The sequence below is a fragment of the Genypterus blacodes genome, unplaced genomic scaffold (genome assembly GCF_046128005.1).
Source record: "Genypterus blacodes isolate CSIRO-AG114 ecotype Tasmania unplaced genomic scaffold, CSIRO-AGI_Gbla_v1 ptg000185l_1, whole genome shotgun sequence".
Taxonomy (NCBI): domain Eukaryota; kingdom Metazoa; phylum Chordata; class Actinopteri; order Ophidiiformes; family Ophidiidae; genus Genypterus; species Genypterus blacodes.
The window spans coordinates 1,817,513-1,838,930 of record NW_027466986.1 but is presented as its reverse complement, the minus strand read 5'-3'; the positions used below and the strand labels follow the sequence as shown (position 1 = coordinate 1,838,930).

At 42.2% G+C, this 21,418-nt stretch overlaps 2 protein-coding genes across 6 annotated transcripts; one reads left to right on the top strand and one right to left on the bottom strand.

Moving 5' to 3' along the window:
- Positions 1–2: 2 nt before the first annotated feature.
- Positions 3–8,588, top strand: nrbp1 (nuclear receptor binding protein 1). Of its 5 annotated transcripts, none has more exons than XM_076167998.1 (18): positions 3–20; positions 2,169–2,421; positions 2,508–2,630; positions 3,377–3,478; positions 3,561–3,650; positions 3,848–3,888; positions 4,027–4,121; positions 4,415–4,498; positions 4,598–4,656; positions 5,138–5,236; positions 5,332–5,464; positions 5,661–5,751; positions 5,975–6,025; positions 6,162–6,297; positions 6,447–6,500; positions 6,602–6,665; positions 6,926–6,981; positions 7,076–8,588. In XM_076167998.1, exons 2-18 carry the CDS (start codon positions 2,197–2,199, stop codon positions 7,169–7,171), a joined length of 1,599 nt encoding a protein of 532 aa, XP_076024113.1. In that variant the 5' UTR covers positions 3–20; positions 2,169–2,196; the 3' UTR covers positions 7,172–8,588. The 5 variants fall into 5 exon arrangements, with proteins under 5 accessions (XP_076024113.1, XP_076024114.1, XP_076024111.1 ...); XM_076167999.1 differs by lacking the exon at positions 3–20 and adding an exon at positions 1,304–1,391; XM_076167996.1 differs by lacking the exon at positions 3–20 and adding an exon at positions 1,315–1,918 and having other exon boundaries at positions 2,172–2,421.
- Positions 8,589–9,476: 888 nt separating this feature from the next.
- On the bottom strand, positions 9,477–20,139 carry LOC143014251 (macoilin-1). Its single transcript, XM_076168060.1, has 11 exons — positions 19,991–20,139; positions 18,432–18,573; positions 17,754–17,880; positions 16,905–17,028; positions 16,456–16,634; positions 15,438–15,900; positions 14,416–14,574; positions 13,915–14,085; positions 12,572–12,698; positions 11,750–11,924; positions 9,477–11,247 (listed from the first exon to the last, which is right to left on the bottom strand). The coding sequence occupies exons 1-11, from the start codon at positions 20,065–20,067 to the stop codon at positions 11,057–11,059; spliced, it is 1,935 nt and encodes a 644-aa protein (XP_076024175.1). The 5' UTR covers positions 20,068–20,139; the 3' UTR covers positions 9,477–11,056.
- Positions 20,140–21,418: the final 1,279 nt, after the last annotated feature.

The window sequence follows — 21,418 nt, the reverse complement described above, 5'->3', positions numbered from 1 at the left end:
TCTCATTCAGCAGTATGGAGGTCAGTGAAATATCTTTTATGTTTATTGTATTTCGGATTGGAGCTGTTTCATAGGGGTATTCCTGTGCTAAAGATCTGACTTTGTTTTGAAAAGGTATTATGGGGAAAGAGTTTCCATGCTGACATCTAGTGGTAACACACTTCCGTAATCAATGGTTTATTGTGACATACACATTAACCATTTATGGCAATAAGCATAATCCAGTATTCAGTAGTGTAGTAATGTGAAATTGATTACTAGAGTTAGAAACCTATTATGCCAAATGGCCTCTGTAAGAACTGCTTCGAGCACATTTATCCTAGAATAAACTCAATAACTACAGTTTTGGACTGAAATATCTTCAGGAAACAAATCATAATGCCAAATCATATTCTGTTATCTCGAGCATTTAACTTCACTTTTTTCCCCCAGATATCTTGTTGTCTTGTTAACTTGTGAAAATAAAACGAAAGAGGATATTGCTCACCCTCTCTTGATTTCCATAACTTGCTGATAAAACTTTTCAGCATTTTCTTCAAGTGACTACACAAAGTATTACACACCTTCAATTTTCATACTAGTACAACACATTAGACATTATTTTGTATACTTTAGAAGAGTAGAGGCACACAAAGACTGAGCATGTTTTGAAAAAATGTATGTGATTCTAATAATATTCTGGCAAAAAGTCACAGGAAGCAGCAATAATAGACAACATATTTTGGGGGATCTATCTCTGAACTGACAGCTTGCAGCAACTGAATCAGTATTCAGTATCTTGATTTCAAGAGCTCAAGAAAACTCTGGAAAGCCTCAGCTTCATCATTGCTGGAATCACCATACCTTAGCAATGTCAGAACAGGGATATAATTATAAAATTAAATATAGTAATTGATCAGTGTACATTTCTCCTCAGTCAAGTCCAGGCACACATGCTGAAGTAGCCTTGATACAGAAACTACATAAATTAATGTAGATCTCAATAGATGAATTCCGAGAGCAGTCTTCTTGGTTTTGTAATAATTCAAAACTGATATCGGTTTCCTTAGTAAACAGGGTAATTTTCTTTCACACTTATAGTAGAAATGGTACGCTTGACGTCTTTAATTTAAATGCCTCTGAATGGGGATTGGGACATACCGGACCTGGCAACCTCGTGCGCGCGGTGAGGCGCTAAGCCAACTCACACACACTTTGAGCAGTCTTCATTTTGTTTACTTCCGGGTAAGGTTCCTCCCACTTCTTACGCATTGGCTGCAGACTCGTGCACGTCCCGCCTTGTTGTCTCATCACGGGTGGGCAGAAATAACGCAGCTGGCGGCGTTCACAGAGCAGTGTGCATCTGGAAGTTGTCGCCATCATCTGTGGCTAAATGCTAAGCTAGCTCCCAAGTCAGCAGCCTAAGCGCTTCAGAATATGAAGAAACCTTTAATGTTTACCTCCGCTTTGGTTCATTGATTCTGATAGAAAATAACTATGCGATGTTAGGATTCAGTTTATGTGTATAAGACGTTACATTATCATTAGCTAACTATTAGCACTGGCTAATTTTCAGTGCACATTAGCAGGCTGGAGTCTCGAGAAGGAGTAAGGGGCGGAGTGTTGCTAAAATTGTTGCACGCTAACTTTGCAACAACCCAACTAAAAAGCTGCGAGGCAAGTACCCAGACGTTGAAACAAACAAACTCTCGGTAGTAAAACGTTGATCCAACATACTCGCCGCTGTTTTCGCTGCCGCTTGCTTTGGAAGTGAAGTTAGACTAGGTAGCGAAGCCAAGGAGCTAGTAGCGTCACGTAGCGAGAGGTAGCTGCAGCTTCGTGAGGAAGAATTCTAGCAAACTAACGCAGGTAAGCAGCTGGGACTGAAGCGCTGCGGCTAAACTGGACCTGGCATCGTCACTACTCTAGACCCTAAAAAGTACGTCTAATCTTTCGACTCACTTTGTTTTGTTTTAATTGTTTGTGGTGTTGTGATTTTTGTCGTGTTAAATCGGCTAACTTTGCATCGTCTCAGCGTTAGTTAGGATGAAAGTTGTAACTGCGTAAGCCAGCTACACCCAACCAATCAGATTTTTTTTTAAGCTTCCAATGCCACATTTTCTGCATAATAACGTTAAGCTTTCGTGCAGTATTTTCATCCACATGGTGTGTTTGTATGTGTCGCATAGCAGGCTGCCGGGCCTGATCACTGAGACGATGTCTGAGGGAGAGAGCAAGCAGGCCTCGGACTCTGTCCAGGAGGCGAAGACCGACTCTGCTGCACCCACGGCCCAAGCAGTGTCGTCTGTGTCTCCCCCTGTGTCAGTGGTGAGTCAGCCTCCCCCTACCGCTGCCACAGAGGATGAGGAAGAGGAGAGTGAAGACGAGTCAGAGATCCTGGAGGAAAGCCCAGGTGGACGCTGGCAGAAACGCAGAGAAGAGGTAGGGGAAGAGGACCGCACGGTGGGAGAGTCATGTTTACCTGCAGTCATATCACTCATGCTGCATTCATTCGTTTGTCCTTTTAGGTGAATCAACGGAATGTTCCAGGGATCGATAATGCTTACTTGGCTATGGACACTGAGGAAGGAGTTGAGGTGGTTTGGAATGAGGTCATGTTCTCAGAAAGGAAGAATTTCAAGCTGCAGGAGGTGGGTGCAGTGTTAGGCTGGAGGTGATAAACACAATGATAATGTCCATTACATTACATTACATTACATTACGAGCATTTGGCAGACGCTTTTATCCAAAGCGACTTACATTACATTACCACCCTTCGCAGAGGGGGGAGCAATTTAGGGTTCGGTGCCTTGCTCAGGGGCACATGTCCACTGACCAGATAAGGAAAAAGAACCGCGTCCACACGTTCCAAACAATAAAATGTCAATACATGCTAGCGTTTGGTTCTGTTGTTGGGCTGCATTGTTGTTTAGGATCAAGGAAACATTGTCTAGGCCTTCCAGCTTTCATTTCCCCTTTGGCTTTAAGCTTCTTACCCTTGTGGCCTGTCACGCCCCTGCAGGCATCACAGAGCAAAACTACTCTAAATGTCTGCAACAGCAAATATCTGGGTGAAACTCCAGATATTATTTCAAATTTAAATGTTGATTACCTCCTGACGTGAGCTGCCACATGTGCCAACCCCTGTGATCTGGAACCATGCTGGAGAGAACAGTTAGATTTGGGGGGATCTGTGGGCTTGAACTGTAATACAACCATTCAGCCATTGTTTAGGTAAAGACATGATCAGTACATTGAATGATAGATGCATTAAAAGTGACTATAAAAGTCCCTTTTGACTGTATTGTGCCATTTTATTTATACACACACACACACACACACACAAAAGTATTAAATGTTTACCTCTCACTGCTCCTCTTTTTTTTTTCTTCCACAGGAAAAAGTCAAAGCTGTTTTTGATAATCTGATCCAGCTGGAACATTTGAACATTGTGAAGTTCCACAAATACTGGGCTGATGTGAAGGAGAACAGAGCAAGAGTACGACATCACCTCACACCTGCACATGCCTCCAGATGTACACAAACCAGTGTGTTTCATGCTGCTCTGTTTGCTTCTGTAGGTCATCTTCATCACAGAATACATGTCCTCAGGAAGTCTGAAACAGTTTTTGAAAAAGACCAAGAAAAATCACAAGACCATGAATGAAAAGGTATGAAGGGTGAAAAGGTTTCTGTGTTCCGGCTCTAATCTCGTCCTTGTCACTCTTGTACTCCAACTTGTCACACTTTGACTCGTCCGACAGGTTCTGACGCGCAGTTCTGTAGAAATTAAGCCAATGCTTTCAGAGAAACACATTTTGCTGGTTTCTATGTCACACTGTAACTGGTTTGTCTTATGTTCTGCCAGGCCTGGAAGCGCTGGTGCACGCAAATCCTGTCTGCTCTCAGGTCAGTCTAAAAACAGTTTATTGTCCTAAGCTAAACAAACGTGTTTGGATATGAATTCATGAGATATTAAGGCGATGGTAGGGGGCCGCTTCCATGTTCCAAGAATGATATTTACCTCCACACTCTGTTTATCCTCAGCTACCTGCATTCATGTGAACCTCCCATCATCCACGGCAACCTGACCTGTGACACCATCTTCATCCAGCACAACGGCCTCATCAAGATTGGTTCAGGTGGGCCTAGATGTGTTTCAGAGCAGTGTGGAATATCACCAGCACAAACCCTGATCAAGACCCCCAGCATGTTTACCTGCACATCAAGAGATTGTCACTCAGTGTGTTATCGCCATTTCATGCAGTGATAGTCAATCAATATGTGAAAGTGTGTATGTGTTGGCTTGTAATGGCTGTAAGCGTTTTTTCAGTGTATTTCCTCACCTGCAGCTTTTTCCCCTGCCTTAATGTCGGTGCAGATTGAGATGTCCATAGCGTTGCTCACTTTATTAACAGCGACTCTACTGTTTCAGTTGCTCCAGACACCATAAATAACCACGTGAAAACCTGTCGAGAAGAGCAGAAGAGTCTGCACTTCTTTGCTCCAGAGTATGGAGGTGAGGAGCAGCCTCAGCCTTCCTCACACACACACACACACACACACTGACACGCTGCTGTGGTTCTGCGATGTTGATCTGCTGCTCCTCTGCTTTCAGCTGTTGCCAGTGTGACCACAGCCGTAGATATCTATTCCTTTGGGATGTGCGCCTTAGAGGTGAGGTCATGACCCGTTTCCTCTCCGTGTCAATCACAGACTGATGAGCTCAATCAGTCTCGGGATGGAAAGCCTGGAAAAGTTCTTGAATTTGAAATTTTGTTTACCGGCCTGGGAATGTTTTGGAAGATGTGAAAATCTCAGTTTGGTAGATGGAGCTAGAACCTGAGAAGTAAATACTATTATGATACTTTAATTTCTTGAATTCTGCTCTTTTATCATCTTGTGGCGGTTGTGAAAATGTTCCTTATTTCCTATTCTGGCTCCATGTTCTATTATAGAGCTAGCTGGGGGGAACAGACAGAATACTGACTTCACAGGATGCTGACTGTCATATTCTGACCGAGACATTTATTTTATCTACACTTATACGTTTGTTAATTGTGCAGTCACAGAAGTATAGATGATATGATTGAATAATAAATACTAGTAGGTGTGCAGGAACGTGAGATGGATTCTGACTGGAGTTTCATGTCTTCAGATGGCTGTGCTGGAAATCCAGAGTAATGGAGATTCCTCCTACGTGTCCCAAGAAGCCATAAACAGTGCCATTCAGTCCTTAGAGGACCCCCTGCAGCGGGTGAGTGAGGGGAGCACCCAAAGCTCTCTCTCTGTCGCCTCAGTGAGGAGGAGCAGGAGGAACAGACCCTGAAGACTGGTTGTGCATTTTTTCAGGAGTTCATCCAGAAGTGTCTGGAGGTGGACCCCCGAAAGAGACCCACAGCCAGGGAGCTGCTGTTCCACCAGGCTCTGTTCGAGGTCCCCTTACTCAAGCTGCTGGCTGCACACTGCATCGTCAGCCACCAGCGTGAGTCCACACACACATGGCTTTAGCGTGTTTATCTGAATAACAATGCCAATGTACAGTCACAGCAGCAGCAGCAGCCCAGCAGGAGTGTAAGACTCAGCACAGCCTTGTGTAGCGGAGACACACACACAGTAAATATGAGCGCTGAGACGACGGCCTCACGCGATGACACGGCTCTGTTTGCGTTGGCCTGCAGATATGATTCCAGAAAATGCTTTAGAGGAGATGACGAAGAACATGGACCCTAACCTGGTGATCGTCGAGGTCAAAGACGGAGTTCAGATGAAGTCAGTATCATTTGGTTTTGGTTGTTGTGGGTTTTTAAAGGCTGTGTTGTTTTCCTTGTCTTAACCGGTTGCATCATAATGAAATGGTGGTGAATACCTTGGTATAGTTTCTGAAACGGCAACATTTATACTATATTTGTGTCTTGATTCATATCTGAGATGGAGTTCTCCTGCTGACTGAATATCTCTCAGTAATCCTCAGCTTCTCTCCTTTCCTCTCCAGGCTCTCTCAGTTTCCCGCTCTTGAGCTGGACAAGTTCCTGGAAGATGTGCGGTAAGTGACTAAATGTAGGGAACTTAGTACGTAGAAAGTGTTGAAAATATGAAGTAGGACTTGGGATCATCCATCAATACCCAGCAGAGCCTCGGTCTTAGAGACTTCTCTTTACTTCTCCTCTCTGTTGGGTCAGGAATGGGATTTATCCATTGACCGCGTTTGGGATTCCCTGTCCGCAACAACCCCAGCAGGAGGTGGTCAAGTCGCCCATCGTGCCACCTTCAGTCAAAAGCCCCACTCCTGAACCCGCAGAGCTGGAGACCAGGAAGGTAGGAGGAGCTACAGTGACCGTCACTATATCCTGTTAGCTAAGTCACAGTAGGGTTTCTGTATCAAATGCTTTAAACGCGGGGTCCTAAAAGGGGATGTGAACCTTCCACCCGTCGCCTTTGGCTCACGTGTCACACCGACTCCACAGGTTCTTCAGATGCAGTGTAATATCGAGCCTGTGGACGAGGGCGCCAAGCATCATGTAAGTCTGCTGCTCTCTGCTTTATCCACACACACACACACACACACACACCCTCACTCACAGCATCGTGCTCCTGATGTGACCTGTTCTTCTCTCCTCAGCTGACTCTGCTGCTGAAACTGGAGGACAAGCTGAACCGGCACCTGAGTTGTGACTTATTACCAAGTGAGTCTGATTCACACTCTCCAAACAGTTAACAGCTATTTAGAGACATATTTGTAATTTTATAAACATCCATGTATTCACCACAGATAGATTTTAGATATGACTAAGAAGAAACACATTTACAGTTGTCTAACAGGTTTCATTTCCCATGACAGTAGTTTGTCTTCTGATTGACCGATGCTGATCAGTCAAGTTCATGAATGGAATTAAAGTTGGCAAATGAAAGTAATTGTTTGTGCTGACCTTGTGCTTCTGATCAGATGATAATGTGCAGGAGCTGGCTGTGGAGCTGGTTCAGCTGGGCTTCATCAGTGAGGTAAGAGGATCACCGCCACTGCTGCTTTAAGGCGCGAGCTGTGAGTTTCCAACGTGTGGAGTAAAACCTCCTTCTTCCTCCTCTGTCAATTTAGGGCGATCAGCCGCGCCTCGCATCCGTTCTTGAAGAGGCCTTTTCAAAGTTCTACAGCCGGAACGGTTCTCTCAACCCGGTCACGGTCTCCTCGTAGCAAAGGACTCTCAGCCTGCTGCCGGCCCTCCCCCTCCTCCTCCTCCTCCTCCACTTCTGCCGGACGAGCTGCTGCTCCGCCGCTGAGCTGCAGTAAAGCTTTGCAGGGCCAGAGGGGGAAGTCTTGGTCTAATCCCGAGTCCTGCTGCCTGTCCTTGTATTCTCTGGTGGGAAAAGCGGCCACTAAGTGGTTGTTGCTTTTGTATGGTTATTTTCCCCTTACCACCGTATACAGCCATCAGCTTCTCTTTTAAAGGAGAAGCTCCTTAACTTAAAGGAAAATACAAATGTTTTCACTTTTTGACTTATTTCTTTACATTTGATCAGGGTGTAGAGCTGTTAGAGGTGAGCAGAACCTGGGTAATATCAGTTTCCTCCTCAAGTCAGTATTAAAGAAAATACAATTTTAAACATTTTTACTTCAAACTGTTGAATAGTCGTCTGTATGAAAGCCATTGTCCCGACATACTGAAGTGTGTGGGTTAGGGTGTTGTGCGGTTTAGTCTGCTTGTCGTTAGTCCTTTCAGCTCTCAGGAGTGAGAGGGGAATTTTCCCAACTTGTATGTTTCAAAGACTCTGGGATGCGTCAAGCTCAGTCTCAAGAGTTGTGTAATTACTGTGTAGTATGCAGTAGCAGCACAATCTGAAGAGCAACAGTTGCAGGTGAAATATGGAAGACCAGTTATTTATTTGTGTATCTCTTGGGTGTGTACTTTTGTGTTTCATTTCCAGCACTGTGGCTGCTGTTTGTTTGAATGTATGCCATTACTTGCTCTGTTCATTGAAATCATAGTTATTTTGTATGAAAAGGGGGAATGTCACTTGACTGTGGTCCAACTTCTACTGTAGCTTCTGTTTTAAAAGGTAGCCCTTTCCAGCACTTCTGGGTGAGGGTTCAGAGTACTAAAGTTGCCATTTCCCTGATATGAGAGGTAGATCTGTGAGGAGATGCTTTGGCCTTTAAGCAGACGGCCCTAATGAAGTTTGATTCTTCTGTCTAAATGAAAATAATTTCACCCATTAAGCTTCTGGCTTTGTCCGGACACCGGTGTCCCCGGCTGACGGTTTGTGCACACTGGGGTTGGAACACGACGTCACTGAAACACTCAGATGATTGGCTCAGACTTCTACACGTGGATGCGTTTTGGGATTTCTTGCTAGTTTGCACTGTTGTACACTTTGTTTAAAGGTCCTGTTGCCTCTGGCTTATTCGCACCCAAAAGTTGCATAGTTCTAAAAATTGTGTCTTTAAAATGTGTTCAGTGACCGGTTTGGTCCACTTGATACTGTGATTGACCCTCTTGTACAGCTGCAGCATGCTCCTAACCATCCTGTGCCCTGTATGCTGGATTCTGCTGTTTCTGCAACGCATTTAGCCCCTTTTTCACTTCCTGAAATTAAAATTTACACTATCAGCACTTCATGTTTTGATGTTATTTTGTGTAATCACAATTACATGACTGCAGTATAAGGTGTTTTTTTTTTTTTTTTTTTTTTTAATAAAACTGCAAATACAACTTAATTTTCCCAGGCTGTCTTACTTAAATTACTCTTAACTAGAACGCCACTCATTACAAAGCATACCTCTGCCAATGCTGAACAAGCCCAAGACAAACTATCTTGTTCCAATTTATTGCTATTTATCAGCCTTGAAGGTGTTATGAATGACCTCCACTGTGTTTCCCTGGCTACCTGTGCAGTATCAGTTTAATTTTGGATTTCACGTAAAATGACAAAAGGAAAAAACACACAAATGCAGCAAATCTGAATTGTTTAAATTATTTATACCAAAACACTATCCTGGTGAATCAGGAACCTCCACATGGTTTTCTGAATTAACAATGATTTGTTCAAAATTTTAAGAAACTGTAGCCCTTGTACAAGTATATTCATATACATACCATAAGTCACAATGTGTGCTCAAATAACAGTTGAATAAAACACGTTTCATGCTGACACACACATTGCTGTATAAAATTACAGCAGCATAATAAAAGTACAGCAAGACTAAAAAATACTTTTGATATAAAACAGCCTAGAAACACACCATAAATAAAAAGCTACCAAAATGGCGACATCCACTTCATGAGTGTTAACAGTACAGGGTACTTTCCAATTCTGTACAGGGAGTAAAAAAACTACAAAAACAGTACATAGCACTTCAAACACATTACTTTCACATTAAATTTGTTTTGTACTTCCGACTTTGAAAGTATATAGGCACAGTAATTCTCACAACCGTTATGTTTGGTCGATACCGTTCCATGTTATTCACAACTCCACATGAACTCATGGACAAAGTTACAGTTGCATTCGCCAACATCATGGCGATTGCTCATTTCGCTGTCTTTTTTTTTCATTCTTTGACTCGTCCTCAACCTTCCTTTCCTCTTATCAGGTCACTCCAACAAGAAAACATCAGCCATGAAGCTTTAAACAAACACAGTGCCGCCTGTGATGCTAAATAGTGATATGACTCTCCATCTTATCAAAATTCACATTGGGATCATATTGAGGTTCGCAGCTGTAAATGATTATGTTAAAGAGAACATATTCCAAATTTTATTTTCTTATTATCATTGAGTGGTATATTTAAAAACAATCCATCCTTCTATTTCCCTCTTGCTGCAACACCACTGCTCACACTGGCTGCTTTATAGTGCCCCCACAAAGGCCCTCTCTGCTCTGATTGGCCATATCCGGCTGAGCTGGCAACTCCAACGGAACATGAGACATACATGAAGGCATAAGACTGTAGGTGTGTGTGTGTATGTGCCGAGGCCTGTAGGCAGCTTTAAACATGTTACAGAAGTTAAGCCCAAAGCCCTCAGAGCAGGTCAGGACCTCGGGGTCGGTCTTGCTGGATGCATTACTACATGCGTCAAACTCTGCAGCTCTGGCAATGTTCAACACAAACTCCCTATTTTACACTATAAACATGAAGGAAAATAACAAATAACAAATATCATAATAAGTCCTCAACTGACAGCTTGACATCTTAACACTTGTGTTCATATTAGTTTTACATTATCGGGATTTGGTCTAAAAACATTCCACCCATCTTACTCAATGAGATGAGTTTAGATAAATGTAACATATCTGCTATAAATAGTGTTGGCCTAATGTTGAAACCTTGTGACTGTCTTTAACAATGAGATAAAGCTAGTAAGGCTCATTATTGTGTTCATGTGAAGGGTGCAGCCATTCTCCTTTGAAAGCACAATGGCACTTGTCGACTGTCCAAACATCAGAATAAATAAAATAAGGGGACAAGGGATGAAGATATGCCAGTCAGTGTCATGTATAAGTTAAGAATTTCATTTTTTTTAAAGTTGCAGAACGTTTTGGTTCTCCCTAATGGCAGCATTGTGTCATTACGTCAGCATCCAGAAATCCTATGACATTGACATGAGTAAGCAGAGCACATTCACGTTTGCTGAATGGAGAGGCCAAACATGTGGCTCCGGCTCTCTCTGATGGAGCAGTCACGCTGTTGTTTGGGACACAGTCTGGGTTTTCATTCAGCCATTTAATTTGATCTGGGCTCTGTGGTGGAGAGATGGCGTCCATAACCATCACCAGCCATTCATCTGGGCAAATCTGTCACTCTCCTTTTCTACTGTGTAGAAACTGTTTATGATGACTGCTTATGATGATGAGAGAAGTGTAGCTCTGGTTATCTCCATGTCTCATTACTCATTTTGAAGTGAAAGCTGAGGACACTACAATAATGTTGTTAGCACCAGCAGTGCAGCAAAAGGCTTTTGATTTGTGGCGGCTTCATCTTGAGTGACGCTCGTTTTGGTCACTCATGGCTGGAAGTCAATGATTTTCTTTCAACTCTGATGAATCCATTATGTCTGACTGTCAAAGGAGATGACGCATCTTATTTCTTCAGACACTGGTACATCAGCGCTCTGGGATTGAGCATGTAGCGCTCGGAGTTGATTAACTTGTTCAGATACTGCGGCACTTGGGGCCGAGGGGCCATGTATGACACGCCGGGACTGACGGCCATCACCTCCGCGATCTTCTGCTTCATCTCGCTTATCTCCCTGTCCTGCTTCATCACTTTATCTGTGGGATAAGGGGATGTTAATGTCAACAAACACTCAAGGCTCATGGGGATTAACACCTCCATATGCTTCATCTGAAACACCCCATGCAACTAAGAAACCATGGCACAACGCTCACACTATGTCCCTTTACCATTGTTATTACTTAAATACAATAAATGCTCCCATAAATTCTTGATTGACTGCATCCACTTGCTCAAACTCTGCATTCTACTGTAATTATCATCATAGGTCATACTGCCATTACTACTATTGTTGTTGTGCCCCTCTGCGTCTCTTTCTTTCTTTCTTTCTCTCTGTCATTTCTAGTTTGTTATTCTTACTTATCTACCTACATATCGACTATCCTCAACCCATTTATATGATGGCCTCAGAAAAAAACCCAATGTGACATCAATACACTCTCTCTCTGTCTCTCAGATTATACATCTCAACAAGGTTTCCCTTTCAATCAAACATCTTCTGACGATACACAAATTCATTGAGTGTTTGGAAGTGTGGACCTTGTGCGATCTCCTGCTGCCTGCGAGCATCACCCAGGGCGGAGAACAGGTCCAGTTTGATGCGAGTCTCAGCGCTAAGGTTGTACTCCAGATGCTGAGCTTTCTCCTGCATGGCTGACAGAGTAGACAGCAGCATGTCTGTCTCCTGTTCCACGCAGCGATACTTCCCCAAAGCCTGAGAGCAAGAAGCACAACAAAAGTGAGAAACTCCTCCAGCCACATCATATTTATATCTGATACACTGACACATAGAGGTGCTTTGGTTTCCTGAGTGTTTTCTGCATATCGAAATGTAATAAGTAGTAAGTGCATCATTACAGGATCACACTTGTAACTTGTTGTTTTGCTTAGTTTCATGCTCTTAGGGAACCAAAACACCACAGAGGTACATATTTGCTATTTTCAGAGCGCTGGTTCTTTCTGTGTTACATTCATTGCATCCCAGTTTCCCGCATTCCAAGCCTCAGTGTGAGCATGCGTCATGGAGAGTATGTCACCAAAATGAAACACCACACAATACAACAGCATTGCCACACAAACAACCATACAACAACGCTGTGTACTGATGTGATGAAGAGCGTGTCATGTTGACTTGCAGGCCAAAACAAAACAATAGATGAAATAAAAAAAAAAGAATCCCCAATCAAAGCTGTTCATTCCTCTGACATACACAGATATACATAGCAGGAACAACTATTCAAACAGCAAAACAACTACACAACCAAAAACCAAAACCAAACCAAGTACTGGACCACTTCAAACGCACAACAACAACAACACTTAAAAGTCACAGGTTCATTCTCAAATAGAGTGAAACAATACCTCCACATCACTCTCTAGCTCTAGCACGCGACCCTCTTTCACTTGATACTCCCGCTGCAGCTGTTTGTACTCTGTCTCTAGATCTTTAAATCTTTTCCTTAACATTTGGGTTTCAGTGTGTTCCTGCCTGGTGTAGGAGATGGAGAAATACAGGTTTGGAGCAGAGAAGAAACCAAGACCAGTTCACGCAGAAAGACACATTACAGTTCACAGGCATTCTCTGGATGTTTACAATGTTTAGAAAAGGCGACACATGTTTATATGCTTTCTCATTTGTATATTGTCAAAGGAGTCTGTCGTTTGTCCTACAATCGACCTCGAGTATGTCAAAGTAATGAACATTGTATAGGTTAGACTTGTTAATAGATAAGTCCTTCTCACACACACACACACTATCTGTGCAAAACCCCTTTAATTGCCTTTTCCTCCTGTGAGTGTTGAGAATAACTGAAGCACTGTAGAGACTAAAATGACATTCAGAAGCTTTATGCTGCAACTCTGAACGTGAAAATGTGCAGCCTGATCTTCACACTGGACAATTGGTCTCTTTCTGCTGTCTGAGGAAGGTGAAGTAAGTAAAGAGGTCATATAAACATATTTTGAGGCCTAGACAGGATGTCCCCCCAGCCTGCCTCGTCCCCATGACGACCCCCCTGCAGCTGCAGAAGATCAGCAGGTACAGACACTGATTGGATGGACGGACAAGCAGCGTCACTCCAACTCTCAAAGAAGTCATTTTAGTTTCATTTATTTTCCCATATTATTTAGTAGCAAGTAGCAAAAATGTGGTTTGGTTTTGGCTAGGGTTTGGAATTCAAAAACTGTATTCTTATGTCATTTCCTTATTGAATTAGTTATTGATTTGGAGTTTCATTGATCTTTTGTTATTGTCATGTTATGTCTTATCTTGGCGTTTCACCCACTCTCCCTACACACTTAAGTCAGCAAGTGGAGACATTGGGATAGGTCCAGAGCGTGCAGCCTTGATTAGGACCAGACGCACATAAGCAGTACATGGATCCTCATGGAGCCCATAAAATGGAGAATGCAGGAGCCAGGTCTTTCATAAACACATTTCTCTGGTTTCTCTTTTTCTGTTGAAGCACAGACATGGATTGATGTGTTTTTGCACATTCAAGCATTGCAAAGCTTTCAAAACAGAGCGCTGTATTGAAACAAGAACAGGGAAATCTGTCAGATATGTCCCCTTTAACAATCAGTAAAAAAATAAGTGGACAGCAGGGACTGAATTATACAGAGTAGCAAATGAAAACAGATCAGGCAGTGAACCACCAAAGCTCAGAGTGAGAGCGAGCTCGGCAGGTGCGATAGGTGCTTGTTACCTGTTTGTTAGACTCCGTGCTGTGCTGGCTGCCTCCTCCAGCTTCTGAGTCTGAAGCTCAGCCAGCTGTTTCTCCACTGACAGTCTAGCCTCTGTCTCGGCTCTGGTCTTCTTTTCTAGCACAGCACTGGTCTGTTTGTCCCTCTGCTTGGTTTTGGTCAAGCACATGATTCTGAAGCAAAGGCAATTAAGTCAGTTTAAATTTGTCCATGGTAAACGGTCTCACTTTGCATCATGAGTATCAGTTCAGAACTTTTTGAATAATCCTGTTGACAAATGACCAAACAAACCAACTTGGATGAAAATACGAGTTCAATCTGAGATAAACAGAGATAAATGATGTTCTGTATATTATTTTGTTATAATTATGTTGCATTGTTTCATAGCTCGCTTGCATTCACCAATGTTGCTGAGCTCATTTATACAAAGATGCAGTGTGTTAAACAACCCACAGGTGGAGCTAAAAACAAAGTGTTGCCGGTGAGAGGGGTGGAGCGCTCACTTGCTATGGAGCAGCATGTTGGACTGTCTCAGCAAGGAAACTTCCGGTCTCAAGCTCCTCTCGCTGTTGGTCAAGTTGCAGATGTGACTCCGTAGCTCCTGCTCGCTCTGTTTGCTGGCCTGCAGCTCCACCTTCAGCCGTCTCAGCTCCTGCTCCAGCCTGGTTTACGAGGAGGAGGTGGTACAGGGAAAGAGACACAGATGGGTAGGAGGAGGGGACAGAGAGGGTTTGTTGTTTCATCATAATCCCCATCACATTCCAACATTCATCTTCAGCTGTACATAAAAGGAGCAACTCTTCATTACACATTACACTAGAGCTACAGAGAGATTTCAAGTGTTTTGAAGGAGACTATATGAAAATGAGCGCTGATGAGGAGGTGCAAGCCCTTCTATTGATAATCTGAAATGATAAATGAACAGAAAAGTCTCCCCTGCGTTAATGATAATGTACTGTGCAGCAAAGTTAACAAGCTGCACTGCATGGCAAAGAGAATGACCTGCTACTACCAGTTCACAGGGTATATTAACAGGATGATTCTAGTATTTTAGCTTAGATAAACTCACCTAAAGACAACTGACTTCAGGGTTTTATTCAGGGTATTTATTTAGTTTATTAATGGTCCCTTTTGTGGTTATTATTTAGGATAGTAGGTGAAATTACTATACATATTATAGCACTAGCACTATACTACAGACTATATTAACAGTTAACAGTTATACATTTTCCTGAGCTGACATAAGTATAAATGACAGAATTTCACTTTGGGTGTTTCTTTTACTTAGTTAAGCAATAGTGCAGGTGTAGAGTCTGAGTGTATAGCTATTTTTTTTTCTCTCTCTCTCTCTCTCTCTCTCTCTCTCTCTCTCTCTCTCTCTCTCTCTCTCTCTCTCTCTCTCTCTCTCTCTCTCTCTCTCTCTCTCTCTCTCTCTCTCTCTCTCTCTCTCTCTCTCTCTCTCTCTCTCTCTCTCTCTCTCTCTCTCTCTCTCTCTCTCTCTCTCTATACAGAAGTTGTGGCTTACTTGGTGATCTGTTCAGCATGGTGGTTATGAGCAGCTATGGCCGTTTTGTCTGCTGTGTCCCTGTTTGGGCTGACTGTTTTCAAGCTGGATCTCTGCTTCTTGTCGGTCCTGCCTGTGGGTGGTGAAGGCGTGCTGGTGCTGCCTCTGCCAGCTTTTGGAGAGGAGCTCTTGGCCACCCTGGTGGATTTGCTGCCATGCACCTCTTGAGGTAGATTCTGTGGAGCCACAGATGTTTCTGCTCCTCCTGCTCCACTGTTGAGCAGATCTCTGGACTCGCTGGGCTTGGATGGTGATGGCCGCCGGTTTGATTCAGCTGACTTCACCTCCTGCGTTCCCTTCTCGGCCCCTCTCTCGTCATTGCAGATCTGGAGGCATTCCACAGTGAGAGCCTCGTCATGGGCTACAGCAGTGCCATTCGGACACTGATACTGGCTCAACTCAGGTTTTGGCTTCCACTTTGAATCTGGAATTACACGCAAACATAAACAAAGCAAAATGGTCAAGGCAATACACATGATACCATCCCTGTACAGTGTGGTATTTTTGGAAACAACAAACAGTGGATTTGTTCAGTGAAGTTCATCAAAAGGTCCAAATATCTTGTATATTGGCATTTTTGTAGTTGATCAGATCAGAGACTCTTAACCTTTACCAGTGCTTCATTGATTTATCTATTTCAATGTTCACAAGGTGATAACCAGAAAGTTATTCAATCAAACACACCTTTAGTAATTAATTAGTCATTTTATGGATGAGAGCTTTTATCAAGTCAAGTCAATTTCACTTGTATGGCCCTGACTGATTATGATGACCGCTCCACCATTTCAGCTAAGGTAAGGATTTGAAATTGAGAAATGGGAGCAAGTGAAGTAAATGTTGATTATTTGAAGTACAAACTGATCTGAGTTTCACAAAAACAATGAACAGCACCGAGGACAGACGCAAACAAATGAAAAGCATCTTGGTGGAAGTTAGAAGTGTGAATAAGTGGGCAGTCAACAGTCTATGTGGGACTTACTGCTGCTGCCATCTGTGCCAGTTTTGGAGTAAAGCTGCAGTCCTGGAGGGAGGGAGTTCTGCAGGAGGTGCATGTGGAAGTCGTTCTCACTCTGAACCGCTTTCTGGATGCGCAGCTTGAAGATGTTGGTGAAGTAGCAGGTTGCATCAAACCCCAGATACACAACAGGATATCCAATGCTGAATGCCAACACAGAGACGTACAGTGAGTGAATCATATTAGCAGCATATCAACACAGCTTGGAACATCAATCAAAACACCAGATGATGATGATAACACCAATGACGGTTACTCTATTGATCAGATTTCACATCTCACACTTGACCTTTGGTTGGTCATTAAACAGTGGATATGAAGGAGAATTTAGAGTCTCATTAAAACATCAAAGTATAACAAAGAGGATTCATTCAAATACATGAGAGTTCGATTTTTCGGAATGGGTTGTTTACCAGTGTGCAGCAAAGAGATGAGACAGGTTGGCGTGAGAGCTTTTTAGGTCTTTGAGTCGCAGCGAAGCTTCTGTGTACACAAGTAGAATCCACAGGGACACCGTGGATATACAGATGCCCTTCTCTGTACAGAAACGTAACAATCAGACATGACAAGATTACACATAAAGAATCGGACAAAATACAAGTAAAATAAAAGCTAATTAGATACATGTCTTGATCAAAGGGAACATATTCTGAAGACAATACACGTTATAGCATTTAGGGTCGGATTTAAAACCTTTGTAATGATACAAATACATGTTTCTAAGGCAGACATAAAAAATAACACTGCTATGATAGAAGATACTGTTTACATCACAGAGGATCAGTGAGGTTTTCTTTCACTGTCATTTAAGATCTGTGCAGAAGTTAAAGGAGCAATTTACATGAATGATTTTAATTGATGAAACTCAGACCATGTTGCATGATATGGGTGGAGGAATACAAGCTAAAGCTTTGATGCAGACCTCACCTGTTTCATTATATTGCTCAGTCGCTTTAAGCGCTTTAGCTGACATCCACATTTCCACTGTGCCAAATGCAAAAATGCCTTACACTCAAATAACTCACTGAGCCACTTGTTTTTTTTTCCTCCAGCTGTGCACACTGAGTGAAAACAGGGTGATTTAGGTACAGTCTGCTTTAGGGACCTCAGTGTTTGACACACACTCCCATATATATTTTATAACGATATTGCAATCAGCGATTAATTGGCATGTTTGGCATGCACTAAACAGGCTAGAATGGGGTTGGAGTTACACGTTTGTTTATTAATCATTTGCAAACCAAAGTAATCATCACACTCACCTGTGTGCCATATGTAATTCAGTAACACGTATGTGCTCGCCACAAAGAACAGCCAGTGCAGAGGAACGAAAATTAGGCAAAAGATGTCCAGAGTGAAAGCAGCACAAATGAAAACAACACAAATAACCTGCAAACACACACAAACATATTGTAGTTAGTACGACATATTGAATTTGTTCATTTCCAATAACAAAAGTTTTGTTTTCACCAAAATGTTTGAATAGCAGAATCAGTATCTAAACTTGGGTTTGGTGGCTTCAGCCAGTGAAGTCACACGAAGCTTAAAGACAAATTATATATATATATATATATATATATTTACAGAAAACCATTACAAACATTGCAGGAATTTCTTGATTCTAGAACTAAATTCAATTCAGAATAACGCATTCCCCAAAGATCCAGAAAACTAATTAAATATACAGATTTTTACAGCAAATTCATGAATACTTGTCTAACACACTCCAGAGGGGTTGATGAGCAATTTCTTTGTTTAACTCAAACATAATTCTCTCTTTGTTCAGATCTTTACTTTCATTTTCCCCTCTGTAGATCTGAATCATTTCATTTAAGCCTGACTGGTGTTGGATCCTAAACAGCCCTACAGGCTACACAGCTTTGGCAAGATTTGCATCTGGGTTACTGAAGAGAATATCAAAGCACAGCAGGAGCTCTCACCAGCCCGTGGCAGTGGAACGTTGTGTATACGCTCCCAAAAAACAGCCAACATGGCCACAGGTACTCCAGTCTGAACTCCAGAAGGAAGTCGGCCAGCAGCACCAACGTCCACATCATCATGAACTTCAGGAAGGTGTAAGCACTGCACAAGGAAACAAAAGACACATTAATACACCAAAAGCCCCACTGAGTCGTTGTTGTTATCATACACCAGAAATCAGCAGGGAGGTACAGTTTATGCAGTTTAGATGAAATAAAGCTGTTTCAGACACCATCAAATTCACACGCCAGTAGAAAAGATATTGGCTGAAAGTCTCTAAAGGCTGAATATGTAATTGAGAAGCTGTATCTGATGAAGTGCAGCACATCCCATTAAAGGAACGGCACAAAGAACAATGACCAGGCCTTCATTTATGAGGCCACCATGAGCCAAACAGGAGCTGTGCTCCTTTGTTGCTCCTTTGTTCTGCTCATCCATAGGCTGCTATCACGTCACCCCTTCTTTGTTTGGTAACCATGACGATATTTCATCTGGAGGAGTTAGGAGGGAGAGAGCAAGGAGAGAGAGAGAGAGAGAGAAGAGAGAGAGAGAGAGAGAGAGAGAGAGAGAGAGAGAGAGAGAGAGAGACGGAGAGACAGAGAGAGAGAAAGACAGCACGACCGCAACTAAGAATTATCCGTATTAATCAATTGATCCAGCAATATTGTTTTTGATTATTTTGTGTACAAAAGGTCAGGGGAAAAATCCAGATGTCTCCCAACAACCAAATCCCCAAAAGGATTTGGTTTACAATGACATGAAACTGAGAATCACAGCAAATTCACACATTAAAAAAATAAATAAAAGTACATCATATTTGGCTTTACTACTTGGTAACCTGAATTATTATTATGCCAATAAATTGAGCATCATAGCATCCAACAACAACAACAATTTCAATGTTGTGTATGATTATTTATTAAAAGCAAACAGATGCTACAGAAGACACCATTAAAATACATAATGTTATTTTACTGTTACGGTTTATGTTATGGTGGTTTTTAAAACCATGAAGTTTTTTTAATTATGCAGTCCATGTAACCAAGCCAACTGCACATCACTTATGGTCTATTCATGTCTATGTGCAGTTGATTGACATGTCTGTGGGAACACACTGTAATGAAGCATGCTGTTTACATATTAAATGACCTCTTGATAGTCGAGTTGTGTTTATTTATTTGTATTTGTAAGCTCGAGATGCTGCATGTTTCAAACAACAACACTGTGTATTTTCCTCAGGTATATTCTGTCCGTTTGAAGGTGACAGTTGTCTGTCAACAATGATGGAGACTGAAGTAATAAAGTGGCACAATACAGATCAAAGCCCTCTCCTAACATCACTACCGACGCTCCCCATGTCTGCCATGCCTGAGTGTGTGAGTGCAGAGTGACGCTTGTGAGTGATGTGTGTGTGAGGCAGACAGGTGTGCGGGGTGACGGCGGCTAGAATCCACACAAAGACGCGCCACAACAAAAGCAGCAGCAGCAGCAGCCGCTCGTTAGCTTGTTAGCTTGTTACCTCTCTGAGAGACGCTCCGTGATTCGCAGCTTTTTCATTTTCCGCAGCCTGTTCGCGTCCACATAGCGTTTCTTCATCGTATGGCTTCTTCTCCTTTCTGTTCTTATCGCACCGCAGCCCCGCGGCTCAAAAATAATAAACACGGAGAAATAAACAAGATGCGAGATTCACGATGACGTCTGTGAACAAATACAGGCTGCGGGAGCTGCGCGTGCGCACCGTCTGCTCCGCGGATAATCGTTACCGGAGGGTCTCGTCATCATCACCGTCTAAAAAGAATATAAAACAATGGTACAATGGATTCAAAGTACACAAAGTGGCAAAGTTAAAGGAATCACATAAAATAACATAGAATATTAACATGATGTGAAATTTCCTAACATTAAAGAAATAAAATATGGTACAATTTAATGAAACAAAATTCAATCGAAAGAAAAACAGTGGTTAACAGCATTGTACGAAATAGAATAACATGAATATTTATATTTAATATTTAACTAAAAAACATGGTACAATTGAACAGAACAAAATAAAGAACAAACTAAAGTAAATGATGATAACATTTTTGAAATTCAACAATACATACGATATTTAAAATCATCAGTGATCCCATGAAGTTCCCTCTCCATCCAAAGCCACCTGGCTTTTCAGCAGCTTCGGCGTTAGGCTGATGAACGAGGAGGCAGAAGCCAGCCAGCCAGCCAGCCAGAAAGCCAGACAGCCTCACACTGACTCTGACATTAGGTAGGACACTTTTAACATGTAGTGTGGCTTTACTGCTTTATTACAGGGAATATTCTATCTGATAATAAGACAGTATGAGCAAAATAGAATGCAGCCATAAATGTCTGCACACGCACACGCACACGCACACGCGCACACACACACACACACACACACACGGTGTTTCCTGCTGTGGAGGCTGAGCCCTCTGCTCGGGTTGGAGGTCGCCGAGGTCTCCATAAACCACAAACAATGTGATTTTATTATATTATATTATATAATTGTATAATTAGTTTTTGTTTTTATGGTAAACAAATGGGGATTTAACGTCATGTCAGGACAGGAGTCACATGTATACTACCACCAGTGTGTAAAAATGTTTGTTGTTATCAGGTTTGGCAAAAATGTTCCAACTTTTGTAACCCAAAATGTAGTTTTGTGAAAAATGTCTCTAAACAATTGCGGTATTTAGTGGAAAATATCTAAAAAGTACAACTGAGATGTAAACTGCAAAAATCACATCAAATTCTTACTCTACATGGTTGATAAAGAGATTTAAGATGATTTAAGCACAAGCTGTCAAGGACATCAGATGGAAAATAGATCAAATTGATATGGATCTTATTAACATCTTATCAGTGTAAGTTGACCTTTTTATGTTATCAGCTTTGGTTTAATTTAGATATCATATCCACTTCACATATA

Excerpts from the sequence above, each read along its gene's own strand:
- LOC143014251 (XM_076168060.1), bottom strand. The coding sequence starts at position 20,067 with ATGAAGAAACGCTATGTGGACGCGAACAGGCTGCGGAAAATGAAAAAG. Across the intron at positions 17,029-17,753 it reads GAATTACATATGGCACACAG|AGAAGGGCATCTGTATATCC; the intron begins GTGAGTGTGATG and ends GTTTCTGTACAG. Across the intron at positions 11,925-12,571 it reads AGCTAGAGAGTGATGTGGAG|GCTTTGGGGAAGTATCGCTG; the intron begins GTATTGTTTCAC and ends TCTTGCTCTCAG.
- nrbp1 (XM_076167998.1), top strand. The coding sequence starts at position 2,197 with ATGTCTGAGGGAGAGAGCAAGCAGGCCTCGGACTCTGTCCAGGAGGCG. Across the intron at positions 6,298-6,446 it reads CAGAGCTGGAGACCAGGAAG|GTTCTTCAGATGCAGTGTAA; the intron begins GTAGGAGGAGCT and ends CCGACTCCACAG. Across the intron at positions 6,666-6,925 it reads GAGTTGTGACTTATTACCAA|ATGATAATGTGCAGGAGCTG; the intron begins GTGAGTCTGATT and ends GCTTCTGATCAG.